Source organism: Prionailurus bengalensis, chromosome E1 (assembly GCF_016509475.1).
Source record: "Prionailurus bengalensis isolate Pbe53 chromosome E1, Fcat_Pben_1.1_paternal_pri, whole genome shotgun sequence".
Lineage (NCBI taxonomy): Eukaryota > Metazoa > Chordata > Mammalia > Carnivora > Felidae > Prionailurus > Prionailurus bengalensis.
Window position 1 is genome coordinate 1801816 of NC_057347.1, and position 13913 is coordinate 1815728.

At 57.6% G+C, this 13913-nt stretch overlaps 1 protein-coding gene across 3 annotated transcripts; it reads right to left on the reverse strand.

Annotated features, from left to right (window-relative positions):
- Nucleotides 1-746: 746 nt before the first annotated feature.
- On the reverse strand, nucleotides 747-8755 carry ARRB2 (arrestin beta 2). 3 transcript variants are annotated; one of them, XM_043582842.1, is made up of 15 exons: nucleotides 8642-8755; nucleotides 6031-6061; nucleotides 5332-5392; nucleotides 5182-5226; nucleotides 4797-4993; nucleotides 4445-4504; nucleotides 3996-4063; nucleotides 3728-3863; nucleotides 3447-3531; nucleotides 3203-3275; nucleotides 2790-2927; nucleotides 1874-1957; nucleotides 1702-1781; nucleotides 1537-1591; nucleotides 747-1244 (listed from the first exon to the last, which is right to left on the reverse strand). In XM_043582842.1, the coding sequence occupies exons 1-15, from the start codon at nucleotides 8662-8664 to the stop codon at nucleotides 1151-1153; spliced, it is 1230 nt and encodes a 409-aa protein (XP_043438777.1). In that variant the 5' UTR covers nucleotides 8665-8755; the 3' UTR covers nucleotides 747-1150. The 3 variants fall into 3 exon arrangements, with proteins under 3 accessions (XP_043438777.1, XP_043438779.1, XP_043438778.1); XM_043582844.1 differs by lacking the exon at nucleotides 8642-8755 and adding an exon at nucleotides 8077-8618 and having other exon boundaries at nucleotides 751-1244; XM_043582843.1 differs by having other exon boundaries at nucleotides 1175-1244; nucleotides 1900-1957; nucleotides 8642-8754.
- Nucleotides 8756-13913: the final 5158 nt, after the last annotated feature.

Here is a 13913-nt window from a genome sequence, read left to right on the forward strand (position 1 = left end):
ATTCTGTGTCTCCCTCTCTCTGCCCCTCCCCCGTTCATGCTGTCTCTCTCTGTCCCAAAAATAAATAAACGTTGAAAAAAAAAATTAAAAAAAAATTTTTTTAATGTTTATTTTAGAGAGAGAGAGAGAGAGTGTGCGAGCATGAGTGGGGGAAGGGCAGAGAGAGGGAAACACAGAATCCAAAGCAGGCTCCAGGCTCTGAGCTGTCAGCACAGATCCCGACGCGGGGCTTGAACCCATGAGCTGTGAGATCCCGACCTGAGCTGAAGTCGGACGCTAAACTGACTGAGCCACCCAGGCGCCCCAAATTTTATTTCATTTTAGAGAAAGCAAGTGAGCAGGGAAGAGGGGCAGAGCGAGAGAATCTTAAGCAGGCTCCAAGCCCAACATGGGGCTCGATCCCACGACCCTGCGATCATGACCTGAGCTGAAATCAAGAGTCACGCTCGACCGACTGAGCCACCCAGGCGTCCCAGGAAGTGAGTTTCTATTTCCCCTACAAATGACTAAGTGTATTTCGTGGCTTTACCAAACGGTACCTGTGAGTCTGGACTGACCGAGTCAGTTTCTGTGTTGCCCTTGGAACACAGTCACAGCCCATTCGATGGGACGTTTATTGACAAGCCTTGTGCCCGGCACTGTGCGGGGACACAGGAGAGGCTGGCTGGGTGCTCGGCCACGAGCACAAGTCACAGACGAGCACCTGTGTGCCCTCAGCAGCTGCACAGAAAGCACATACACTCGCGCCTATTAAAATGTTTATTTTCTTCTTTATGCTCAGAAACAAAGAAGTGGCCTCGCCCCCCACCCCAGGGTCTCCTCTTGAAGGAGAAGGAGGCAGAGTGTGTGTGTGTGGGGGGCGGGGGGGGGATGTCAGATGTGGGAGCTCTCTCCCCTTCTCCCTACTGTCATTCCCCTTTCCAGGACCCCCTCCAGAAGATGCAGGTTTGAGCCACCCGCTGGGGGGGCTGTGGAGGCACAGCTGGGGTCAAACAAGTAATGCCCACGGTCAACAAGAGAAGGGTCCAGTGCGTGTCCGGGAGCCACAGGCGAGGGAGGACGGAGGGGTCCGCCAAGGACTCGGTGCTGAGCGCAGGGAGGGCGGCCGGGCTGGGACCCTCCCCCTCTGGCCCCGCCCCCTCCACCCCCTCTAGCAGAACTGGTCCTCGTAATCCTCGTCCTTCATCCCCTTCAGCCGCAGGCGGGCGAAGTCCTCGAACACGATGTCGTCGTCTGTGGCGTAGCTTGATGGTGGGAAGCAGGGGTGAGGTGAGGGCTCGAGACCCTCCTCTCGGTGCCCCCGCCGCCCTCCCAGAGACAGGGGGGCCCCAGCAGCAACAGGACTGGTCGTGTGGGCGAGAAGGGACAAAGAAAGGACCGTGGCAGGCAGCCTCCCACGGAAGGCTAGGCCCTGGGGAGGTGGTGTTCCAGCCCTCGCCCGCCCCCACAGGGGACCGCGGGGAGAGGGCAGGTCTGGGAGTCCCGGAATCCCTGTCCAAAGGGCTCAGACTAGGAAGGCAGGGGAGGGTCTCTTACTTGGTGTCAAATTCAATGAGGTTGGTGTCCACAGGGGCGTCTGTCTCAGGAGCAGCTGAGGCGAGGAGAGGGGGCGGGTGGGTGGGTGCTGGAAGGGCCAGCTTTTCTCCACCGGCCTGGCTTCAGGCCGTCCCTTTGGGGGCTCGGGGTGGGTGGCACACTCACCTGTCTGGGGCCTGGGGAGGGTGATGTGATCGTGGGGCTTGGGGTGCATGAGGACAAAAGGCAGCTCCACAGAGACATCCCTGGGTTGGGGGGAGGGGGAGACGCAGCATGAGGGGCCAGCACGGCCACGCCCGGGAAACAGTGTGACCCCACGCTGCCCCGCCGCACTCACCCGCCACGAGCCACCACCAGCTTCACCTTGACCCTGTAGGACACCAGGATTCCCAGCACCTCCTTGTTGGCGCCCTCCTTCACGCTGCAATCAGGGGGAGGAGCTAGACCACGGCCCCCCCCCGCACCCCTGCACCCCGAGGTCTCCCCCGCGGACTCCCATCAGTGTCCGGGCGCTGGCCGCCAGGGCTGCGCTGGCCGCCAGGGCTGTGCTGTCCTCACGGCCGAGCACCCCGCTGCACAGAACCCTCTGGTGGCTTCTCATCGCTCGCACTAAAAGCTGAAGTCCTTGTGACCTGACAGTCTGCACTGTCTACTTCTGTTACCCTGACCCCACCCCCACCCCTGTCCTGTGGTTCGCTGTCACCACGTTGGCCTCCGGCCCGCTGTGTGTGCCCATGCACGGGTGCCAGTGCTGGGGGGGGGGGGGGGGGGCGGGGAGAATAGGACCCAGCCCTGACTCTGCGAAGCTGTGGCCGTTGGGGGCTGCCCCCGCCCAGAGGCGCCACAGCCCCTCCCTCTCGCTTCCTCCCACAGACCGGGCCTGGGCCACCTTGGAGTGGGCCTGCCGCTCCCTCTGCCCGGAACACCCCTTCCTTGCGTAGGCACGTCTCCTATGCCTCTGGGTCCTTACTCTGAATTCACATCTGGGTTATGCTTTCCCCAGCCACCCTGCTTAAAGTTAAGACCCTCCCCTACCCACACCCCTGCCTTACATCTGTCTTCTCTGCCTTGCTTTTTCTCAACGCCGGTCTCCGATCTGCCCGCCCGCCCGCCCTGCCTAGCATCTCCGGTCTGTCCTGTGCCCGGACACAGCCCTGGCTCCTAGGACAGAGCCCGAGGCGCAGCCGGCACTGACCGCGCCAGCGGCTCCTGGTCTTCAGGACAACCCCCTGCCCCCACCCCGCCCCCCTCACATGGTGCTGGAAGCCAGGTTGGTGTCCTCGTGTTTGAGCTTCCCGTCCAGGGCAAGACCCCGCTTCTCCCGGTTGTCGCTGAGCAGCGGGGTGATGGTGTATACCTTGCAGAACGTGGAGCTGGGCGACACCTGGTCACTGGGGAGCGGGGGCGAGAGGACGAGGCTCCAGGAGGGGCCGGGCCAGGTGACGAGGTCGCTCCCACCCCCGGGGGCTTCGACCCCACGCCAGCCCTTCTCCCTTTGGGCACAGCTCGACCCGCCCAAGGAAACGAACGGCTCAGAGCCACCAGCCTGCGGAGGGAAGGCCCCCGTAGGTGGAGACAGTTGGGGACAATGCCATCCCCACCTCACACCCTCCGGGGCCTGCTGTTCTGCTCTGAGGCGGGGGCCCGAGGCCATTCTGATACTCACTCTTGTTCGATCTGAGCCACAGGACACTTGTACTGGGCGGTGCTGAAGAGGCAGATGTCGGCATACTGTCTCACTGTGGGGTGGGGGGGGTTCAGCGGCTGAGCAGGGGGCGCACACTGCCGCCCGCCGCACTCGGACCACCGGCCGGCCCCCCGCCGCCCCCCGGCTGGGCCTCTCACGTCAGGGTATGTCCTGGGGCTGAAAATCGCTCCCCTGAGACCCCCTTCAATCCCCCACCTCCTACCAGAGACTTTGATCTTCTTGACGGTCTTGGTGGAGTTGTTGGTGACGTGGACGTTGACGTTCAGGGGCTCCCCGTGGTAGTACAGCTTTTGAGGGGATGCGGTCGATTTTTGCGGGTCCCTGTTGTTAGCGTGCCCCCCTCCCGCCACGCAGACACGTGGCTCCCTCTTCCTCTAAACCCAGGCCCAAGCCCGGTGGACGTGCTGCCCTGACATGCGTCTCCAGCCCTCCCCTGGGGATCCCTCTGCACTGTAGCACCTGCGTCACCCTCCTGCACCCCACCTCCTTGTCCAGGGAAGCCTCGAGGTGCAGGGACCGGTCAGACATGAGGAAGTGGCGTGTGGTTTCTGCTGAGGGCTGGGGGCCGGGTTTCTCTGGGGCAAATTGCACCTTTCGGATCACCAGCCGCACAGAGTTCCTGGGGGTGGGGAGGAGGGGTGGGAGGGGCCGGGCCTCAGACACCCAGACCACCCCCCCCGCCCCCCCGGGCCTGGGGCTCCTGGGAGAGGGGAGGACACGATCAAACCATACAGGGGCTCGGTTCCCTCACCTTTTGTGGCTTTTCTCTTCTAGCGATTTGGCACAGAAGGCTCGAATCTCAAAGTCTACTCCACAGGCCTCAGGAGGAGGAGAAAAGGTCACGTCTTACACAAGGTCCCCTCTGCCACCACGCCCTTCCTTCCCTCCTCTTCATCAGGGACTCTTGCCCCATCACAGTCTGAGGAGTGTGGGGCCTGGGGCTCCGTCCCCCCGCCTCTGCTAAAGGCCCAGTACCTGGCCGAGTGAGCCCCGGGGCTGTTCTGGGTGAGCCCCCATACTCCCCACGGGCGTGCAGCTCCTGAGTCACACGTGAGCGGTGACCCTCCCACACACACCGTATTTCCACTGGGGACGGTTCCCACCCCGCTTCTCCCTGCCAGCCCCCCTCTCGGGTGTGCCCCAGGCTCCTACTGGGCCCTGTTCTGTCCCGGGAGCCCTCAAGAGCCTTTCCTGCTGTACCTTCCCCGTGTCCTCTGGGCCCGGCTGCAGCGTGACGGAGCAGGGCAGGTTCTGGGGGATCTGCAGCAGAGGAAAGGGGAGGCTTCAGTTCTCCCAGAGAGCCCCCAAATCTCTCTCCCAATCTCAGCTCAGAGGCTGGAGGAGGCCGGGGGGTGAGAAAGTAAGAAGGAAGAAGGGGCCCCTGGGAGGAGACAGAGACAAGGGCTTCCTGAAGGCAGGCAGAGTGAGGGAGGTGGGTCTGCTCCCCCTCCCACCCTTCTTCCCGATCTGCACCTGACAGGCGCCTGGCCACCCCCTCCCCCCACCTCAGTCCCAGACCCCTTGCCCTGCAGAGGGTGAGGGGCATCCTCACTGTGAAAAAAAAGGGGTGGGCGTGCTGGCCCAGCTTCCTCAGCAGCCGGTCCTGAAGGCGGGTGGGGGGCCGGGGCGGGTTGGGCGTGGGGGGGAAGGCCTGGTAGGTGGCGATGAACAGGTCTTTGCGGAAGGACAGGCCCAGCACGTCCAGGTCCTCGCGGCCATAGCGGAAGGCGCAGGTGAGGGTCACGAACACTGGCGAGGGAGGGCCGGGCGGGGCGGTCAGGACCCCCCCCCCCCTTCCCCAGCCCCCCAGCACCTAGCCGCAGCGGCTCCTCCCTGGGCAGCGCGAAACCTGCCCGAATCCCCCTCCCACTGCCTTCTCCGCCCTCTTTCTGGGGCCCCGTCCTCCTCGGCCGCCCCGACCTCCCCTCGGCCGGTACCTTTGCGGTCCTTCAGGTAGTCAGGGTCCACGAGCACCACGCCATCTGGGAAAGGGACGCCGCTGCATGAGCTCACTTCCTGTCAGGGCCTCTCCTCCATCCCTCGGCCCGGGGACTTCTTCCCCTCTCGGGGGACGTGGGCACACTTACCTACGGGGTCCACTCTGTCCAGGTGGTCTACAAAGTCCCGCTTGCCCAAGTACACGGTGAGCTGAGGATGCAGAAGGGACACAGGGAAGACAGGGCAGACGGGTGCAGGGCAGCAGAACCCTGGAGGGGCCGTCCTGCCCGTGGCCTCCCCAGGCTGGGGTGTCCCCCCCGGGTTTCCTTCAGAGCGGGGGACAATAGCGGGGTTTCCCAGACTACCCGACCTTGAGGCTTTTGTCACACCTCTGCCCACAAGTCAAGCAAGTGTGTGTGTGTGTGTGCGCGTGTGCATGCGTGCATGTGTGCGTGTGTGTGTGTGTATGTGGGGTGGGGTGGTGGGGCTTGGGGAGGACTTGCCCCAGGCAACCAGTTAGAAAGCAGGCTGTGGTGTCACTCCTCTGGGATTCACAGGCCATAGCCTGGGGGGTGCTAACTGTTCCCACCCCAGGCACCCTGAGCTCGGCTCCTAAGAGGGTCACAGCTGGGGCTTGGGGCTCCTCCCCCTTCATCTGGCCAGCCCGTGGCTGAGTGCAGGGGCGAGCAGCCTTTGCGGGCGGCAAGGGGCTTCGGGAGGGAAGGAAGTGGGCTCTCAGCTGTCACAGGAAGTGGGGGCTGGAGGCTGGGGATCATCTAGGCGCGGGCCGGGCCTTGCTCGGGCCCACAGAGGGCTGGGAGGAGAAGCAGCATGGCAGACCGACTCACCTTGCAGTTAGGGCTCGACTTCTTGAAGACCCTAACAAAACAGAAAGGGAAGCCCCACTGTCTCCGTCAGACTCGGCAGGGACCTCCCGAGCCGGCCTGAGAAGCAGGGTTCGCCCGCCCCCAGGATTCAGCCCGGAGGCTTTGCCAGCCCTACCCCTCCCACTTCTCACCAGAAGGGCGGCCATAGGTCCTTAATGTTCCCGGGCCCCCCCCTCCTCCGTGCACTCTCACTCTAGGTCCCCTCCTGTGGCAGTCAGTAGTCACTGGTTGCCCAGAAACCACCCGGGCTCTTCCCAGAGGACATCCCCCGGAGGGACCCGAATAGGCAGGTGGTAGTTGTGTCGGTCTAAGACCGAACCCTCCACCTGTCTTCTCTGGGCTCCAAAGACAGCCAGAGTACCTGGAGGGCAGTGGCCCTGGCTTTCGCTCCTGAAATGGTTTCTACCTGGAGGCACTACTTAAGCGCGGCCCTACTCCGTTAACCTCCAAGGGTTCCCCGTCCCTGATCTCAGCAGCCTCAAAGCTCACTTGTCTTTGAAGGCCGAGCCCAGATATCACCTCCTCCAGAAGGCAGAGCCAGCCCGGACTCCCGTTACCCCCCCTTTTTCGGGGGGGTTCCCGTCACACTTGCTGATGTTTCACTGGTGGTAAAACTTGTGATAGCGTGTCCGGGCAGTTAGCTGTGGACCATGTGTCACTAGGTAGACCGTGGACGTCACAGACCTCATCCAGTCGGGCATCCCCAGCACCATGCCCGCCGGACCACGAAGATGATGGTGCGGGCTGACATTTAGCGGGGGCGTGTGTTATCTCATTTAATAGTCTTAGCAACCCAACGATGGAGGGCCTAATAGTTCTATTCACAGGTGAGGAAAAACGAGGGCACAGGAGAGGGGAAGGATTTTGCCTAAGGCCCCAGAGCAAGTAAATGGTGGGATTCAGATGAATCAGAGGCAGTCTAGACTGGCTCTGAGCCCCTGCTCTTTGTCAGGAAGCCGTTACACTCTCCTGTCTCTGCAGTTGGGCTTAAGTTCCTTGAGTTGAGGGGGATTCTCGCTTCCCAGAGCTGAAACGCTCGGAGCCCGGACTCTACCCGTTGCTGAGAGGGTAGGTAGGTGTCCAGAGACCCCTGTGCTCTGGCCACTTGCGGGCCTGACGTCACTTATCCCAATCCGCTCAGCCGCGATCCCTGGAAGGGTCCTCGGATCTCCTGCCAACCGGCCCATCCTTCCTCCAACCCTGCCTTCTCCCCACCTAGTTTTGCTCTTACAACTTCACTTCCCCCTTCTTCCCAGAAGGTCAAGATATCCAAAGGCCATAAGGCAAAGGGTATGGAAGTCCCTGGGTATCCCCATGCAATAAGGGAGAGTAAACGCTGATACGGCGGCAGCTAGAAGAAAGCACCACCTCTTGACCCAACCGAGGCTGGCCAAGGAGGCAGATCATGGGGGTGACCGGAGGGGGCCCGCAGAAGCAGATGTTCTCTCCGTTTCCTGTGGCCCAGAACTGGATGGGGGTGGCGGGAATTGTGCCAAGTCAGCAGTCCCCCCTCTGGTCCATCCATTCCCCTCCCTGAACCACATAACGGAAATTGGGGGCCTCCCTCAAGTCAGCGACTTCCCCTTTCTCCGGGGGGTGTTTGAGCCCTGATCCGGGACATCAGGCCTGCCTCTGGTCATCTCTCTCCACTACTGCTCGACTTGCTGCTCAGAAGCCTGGGTTCTCCTACTCTGTGGCTGGGGAGCGGCGGGGCTCCTATGATCATCTTTGGCGGAACAAGTGACAGCCCGGTACCAGGGCCCTGTTCCCGATCCCTTCTGGACAGAGGCACACAGCCCCAATCTTCTCCTCTTTTCCTCCTGCTCCCCAGGGACTCAGGCATTCACCCACTGCCCCCTTGGGGGTGCTGGGCCACAACAGGAAGTGGATTTTGCTAGAGACCAAAAAAGAGAACTCGGGGTATCAGTGGAAGGAAGGAGCCTCGATTGCACAGAAAACATCCGGGGAGTGGATGGCGTGCCCAGGGCAGATACTGGCTTCCCTCACCTCCGGGAAGAGGAGTGAGGCCCATAAGCGGGGAGGGTCGTCATGCACTCCGCTCCCCCAAGATGAAGCTGTTGCTCCTGGCAACCTGGGGTAAGGCAGAAGTTTGGAAGCAGAGCCACCTGGCCCTTGGGACAGCCCGACTGCCCGTGGGGCATTGGACAGGAGGCTTTCCAGCAGCTCGGGACGAGTCTGGGGAGGGGGGATCCCCTCCCGGCATCCAGCCTTCCCATACCCGACCCCTCGGGGCTGGCCACCTGCTCCTCCTTCCTCCGCCCCTGCATCGCAGCCCGCACCGGAGAGCCCAGTCGTTCGGCCCCCACATCCCTGCGAGAACCCAGGCGCCGGTTTCCTGGTCCCCTTCAGCCCTCGCTCTCTGCACAGGGGCCCGGCATGCGTCCCCCTCGTTATCCTCGAGGACCTGGGCGTGCGGCCCCGGATGGCTGCCCCCTAGGGACCCAGGCGTCCGGCCCCCGGATTCTCTCCCGGGTGTCCTTGTCCGGGGACCGTCCCGGCACCAGCTCCGAGCCGCCGCCCACGTCCCGCCGCGTGGCCCCACCTCCCTTACCTGGTGCCCGGTTTCTCCCCCATGGTGCGCGCGCCCGCCGCCCGCCCGGTCCGCGGCTCGCTCGCAGCCTCGCAGCCCTGCTGCCAGGTCCCCGCTCCTCCCCGCGCCACTGCGCACGCGCGGCTCTTTCTCCTCCCCCCCCCCCCTCCCGCCCCTCCGGCCCCCCTCCGGGCCGGGGGAACCGCGGCCAGATGCGTCAGCCCGGCTCGCGCGCGCCGCGCCGCCGCCCGCCCCCTCCGCTCAGACCCGCGCGCTGATTGGCTCCGCCCCCGCGCCCGCCCCTCCGCAGCCCCTCCCGCCGTCCCGAGAGGTAGGAAGGGGCGGGGGTCCCTCCCGCGCGCGCGGTCCTTGCTCCCCGCTCTGCCCGCCCATCTCTCCGCCCCTCCGCACCCGCTTAGGAACGATTGGGCCCCCTGGAACGACGGCGCCCGCCTGCCGGGAGCTTAGAGCCCGCTGATTGGCTCCCCGCGTCCAGGACGCGGCGGGGGTCCCCTCCCCTTTGTTTGCTTTCTCGGCGGCGGCGGAGGCAAGGGAGGCGGCGGGGGCGGAGGAGCGGGCGCCGGCACAGTCTGGGAAGGAGGGCTCGGGGACGCACACGTGGGTGAGCGGTTCCAGTTGCGTGATGCTCGCTTCAGCGCGCGCCGCTCGCGCGTGCTCGCAGCCTTGGCCCGCCCTCCCGCCTCTCGGTCGTGGTGTGTCAGCGCCCTCTGGTGTCCGTCTTTGGTCTTCGCGGAGTTCCTTTGCCTAATTTCTCTGACCACCCAGGCCTTTCCATCTGCCGTCTTTGCAGCGAGCATCCGTGCGTCCATCCATGCCTGTAATGTGCTAGTCACCGTGCTGGGCGATGGGGACACAGACACGAGTTCACATGGCCCCCGCTTCCCTAGTACAGTTCGGGAGACCCATAAACAGGCATCATGATCCCAAGAATACAAGAAAAGAGGTATGACTCAGAAGACACAGCGACTGCCAGCGCTTGACTGGGGCAGGGACGGAGGGGACTGTACGCTGTCCGAAGGAGGAGACATTTGAGGACAATCTTTCTGACGGGTGGGCAGAAAGGGTGTTCCCCCAGAGAAAGGCAAGCAAGGCACGTCCCGTTCTGAAGTGTTCGTGGAGGTCGATGGGAGGAGAGCGACTGGAACAGAGTGTGAAGGATTCTGCAGAGCCCGTGAAGGAACGAGACCGAGGTCCTCCCTGGAGGAGGCGGGGTGGGGGAGGGCACATGGATCCAGTAGTGGTTTTTTTCAAGCAAAAGACCGGCATGATGAGACTTCTCCTTTAGGAGGATAATTCCGGGCAAGGTGGAGGATGGAGAGAGCGGGGCAAGGTTGTCTAGACTAAAACTAGTCAAGAGATGGTGAATGATGGAGTGAAAGGGAGGAGGGGCTGGGCTGAGAGTCATTTCTAGAGACGGGGGAGGATGGTGGATTCCTGACATTTCTGGACTTAAGGGGCTCATGTATTTCTCCTTCTTCCTTCCATCTCTTTTCCCATTCTCCCCCTGTCCTTCCCAGCCAGGTGAACTCACTTCACACTCCCCCCTCCATTTTCGATGTGACAAAAAGTAATATGCACAACACGACAGTTTCTGAGATCACCTTTAAGGCTTGAACACAGGCTCTCAGTTCCATCACCACCTTCTAAGCTCGCCTTTCACACCTTTCAAGCTGTAGATCAGACACTTCTTTTAGACTCACAAATCACGGGGTGCCTTCGGCTCAGGTCATGATCTCACACTCCGTGAGTTCGAGTCCCGCATCGGGCTCCGTGCGGACAGCTCAGAGCCTGGAGCCTGCTTCGGATTCTGTGTCTCCCTCTCTCTCTGCTCCTCCCCTGCTCCTGTATTGTCTCTCTCTGTCTCAAAAATTAAAAAAAAATTTAAAACAATTTAGACTCACGAATCACTTTTGTCAAAGGGTCATGACCAGAAGGTAATGAGACCTATATTGCTACCTCTCTAAAGTGATTTTGGAACTGAAGGGTAGTGGTCTTATGGCTCGAACGAGACTGCATTAAAAGATACTAATATAAAGAAAATTTCAGAAAGATACTAAAGAAGACTAGAAAGAATGAAAGAGATACACCATTTTACTTTATAATGATGGGAAAAACCATCAGTATAAAGATGTCATTTCTTTACAAGTTGTCCTTAGATTTAACACCATATGAAAATAGCAGTGGGAGACTGGTCCAAAGGTTGTGACTTATCTCAAGTGATTGTTCCCAGTCCGATCGAACTCCTCATTTGACTCCCCCCCCCCCCCAACCCTTGCTCACTACTGCACCTGATTAGACTTTAAAAATAAATAAATAATGGGAATGCAAGCTGGTGCAGCCACGCTGGAAAACAGTATGGAGGGGCGCCTGGGTGGCTCAGTCGGTTAGGCATCCGACTTCGGCTCAGGTCATGATCTCACGGGTCGTGCGTTCAGGCCCCGCGTCGGGCTCTGTGCTGATGGCTCAGAGCCTGGAGCCTGTTTCAGATTCTGTGTCTCCCTCTCTCCCTGACCCTCCCCCGTTCATGCTGTCTCTCTCTGTCTCAAAAATAAATAAACATTAAAAAAAAATTAAAGGGGCGCCTGGGTGGCGCAGTCGGTTAAGCGTCCGACTTCAGCCAGGTCACGATCTCGCGTTCCGTGAGTTCGAGCCCCGCGTCAGGCTCTGGGCTGATGGCTCGGAGCCTGGAGCCTGCTTCCGATTCTGTGTCTCCCTCTCTCTCTGCCCCTCCCCCATTCATGCTCTGTCTCTCTCTGTCCCAAAATAAATAAACATTCAAAAAAAAAAATTTAAAAAAAAAAAAATTAAAAAAAAAAAAGAAAAAAACAGTATGGAGATTCCTCAAAAAACTAAAAACGGAACTACCCTACGACCCAGCAACTGCACTACTAGGCGTTTATCCAAGGGATACAGGTGTGCTGTTTCGAAGGGACACATGCACCCCCATGTTTATAGCAGCCCTATCAACAATAGCCAAAGTGTGGAAAGAGCCCAAATGTCCATCGATGGATGAATGGATAAAGAAGACGTGGTATATATATATACAATGAGGTATTACTCGGCAATCAAAAAGAATGAAATCTTGCCATTGGCAACTACGTGCATGGAACTGGAGGGTATTATGCTAAGTGAAATTAGTCAGAGAAAGACAAAAATCATATGACTTCACTCATGTGAGGACTTTAAGAGACAAAACAGATGAACTAAGGGAAGGAATACAAAAATAATATAAAAACAGGGAGGGGAACAAAACACAAGAGACTCATAAATATGGAGAACAAACAGAGGGTTACTGGAGGGTGTGGGAGGGGGAATGGGCTAAATGGGGGAGGGGCATTAAGGAATCTACTCTTGAAATCATGGTTGCACTATATGCTGACTAATTTGGACGTAAATTTAAAAAATAAATAAAATGAAGAAATAAAATTAAATAAAAATAAAAAAAATTAAATAAATAACAATGGGACTTTTTGGGGGGAACTTGATTCTAAATAATCATAAGAATCAACTTGCAAGTGTAGCCAGGATAATTCTGAAAACATAAGAATAAAGCAGGCATTTGTCTTACCGCTAAGGTAATTTATTATGTCACAATAATTAAAATTGTGTTATCGGTGCAGTAATACCAAGCAGAGCAACGAAACAGAATAGAATGTGCAGATACAGACACACAGGGCAGCATTTCAAGTCCGTGGGGGAAAGAATGGCATATTCACTAAATTGGGTTGAGACAGTTGGCTATTCATTTGGGAGAAAAAAGTTCTGTCTCCCTCTCACACCTTACACAAAATAAATTCCAGATGGGTTACAGATCTAAATGCATGGAATAGAACTATAAAAGTAGAAGGAGAAAGTATAGGAAAATATTTTTATAATCTCAGAGGTTATTATGGGGAAAAGCCCCATAAGACATCAGACCCCTGATGTCTGTAAATGATAACAGCTAGCACTTTATAATACTTAACCACATGCCAAACATTGTTCCATGCAGTTGACAACTATCAGTTCATTGAATGCAGCCCAATGCATTAAGGGTTTATAATTATCCTTATAATTATCCAGGGGGAGGGGGCACCTGGGTGACTCAGTTGGTTAAGGGTCTGACTCCTGATTTTGGCTCAGGTCATGATCTCATGGTTCGTGAGTTCGAGCCCGGGGTTGGGCTCCCAGCTGACAGTGTGTGGCCAGCTTGGGATTCTCTCTCTCTGCCCCTCCCCCACTCACTTGCTCTAAAAAATAAACATTAAGAAATGAAGAAATGGAGGCTCAGTTAAGTAACTTGCAGGCTCACACAACTAGCAAGAGGCAAAGCTGGTGATTGAACCCAGCAGTCTAGCCCAGGGCCTGTGGTCTGTACCGTTAACACCTTACTTCTAAGAGACTAAGAGGCTAAAATAAATAAAATGACAAATTGGAAGAAGCCTCTTGCAACCTTGCAACACATGTCACAATCAAGAATAAGTCTCCACATCTACAAAGAGGTTCTACAAACGAATAAACCTGGTATTAATTAGGATTATGTACAAGGCACTATTTTACATGGTCGGTAGGGTGTTAAGTCAATGCAACCTTTCTAGCAGGCATTTGGCCGGTTCCCGTCAAAATTAAAAGTAGGTTTTCTCTTTTATCCAACTCTCATTTACACTCAACAGATATCAAGCACCTTTTATGTGCCAGGCACTGCTCTAGGTGATGGGGAGAAGACTCCTCTCCTGAGATTTGTCTTTTAGCCAGAAGAGATTGTCAATAAGAAAAGAAATACATTTTGGATAGTGTTAGGAGTCAGTTATTAAGAAAAGATAAGGAGGGTGACATGGTAAAGGATGATGGGGGGTGGAGAGCTTCATAAGACATCAAACCCCAGGGCTATAAATAATAAGGGACCACTTTAAAGGAACTACTTAAAAAGAAGCTCTCTTTGAGGATGGGAAGATGATATCAGTCACAGGGAATGAAAGAAAAATTTCTCTAGGCAGAAACAGCAACATGTGCAAAGGTCCTGAGGTGGCAGAGAGCTAGCTGGGGGATAGAAAGAAGGCTAGTTTGGCTCAAGGATCAGAAAAAAACAGGGAAACCGGGGATACTCGTGGTATACTTTGAGGACAGAGAAGTAGGTAGGTATGGGTCAGATCACACGGATTCCAGTGGCCCGGGTGAAGAGATGGGGTTTCATTCACATCAGATTTGGAAGCCACTGCAGGACTTCAAGCCGGGAGTGACAAGAACTGACTTGACATGTGAAAAGACCACTTTGGTTGCTTTGCAAAGGGAG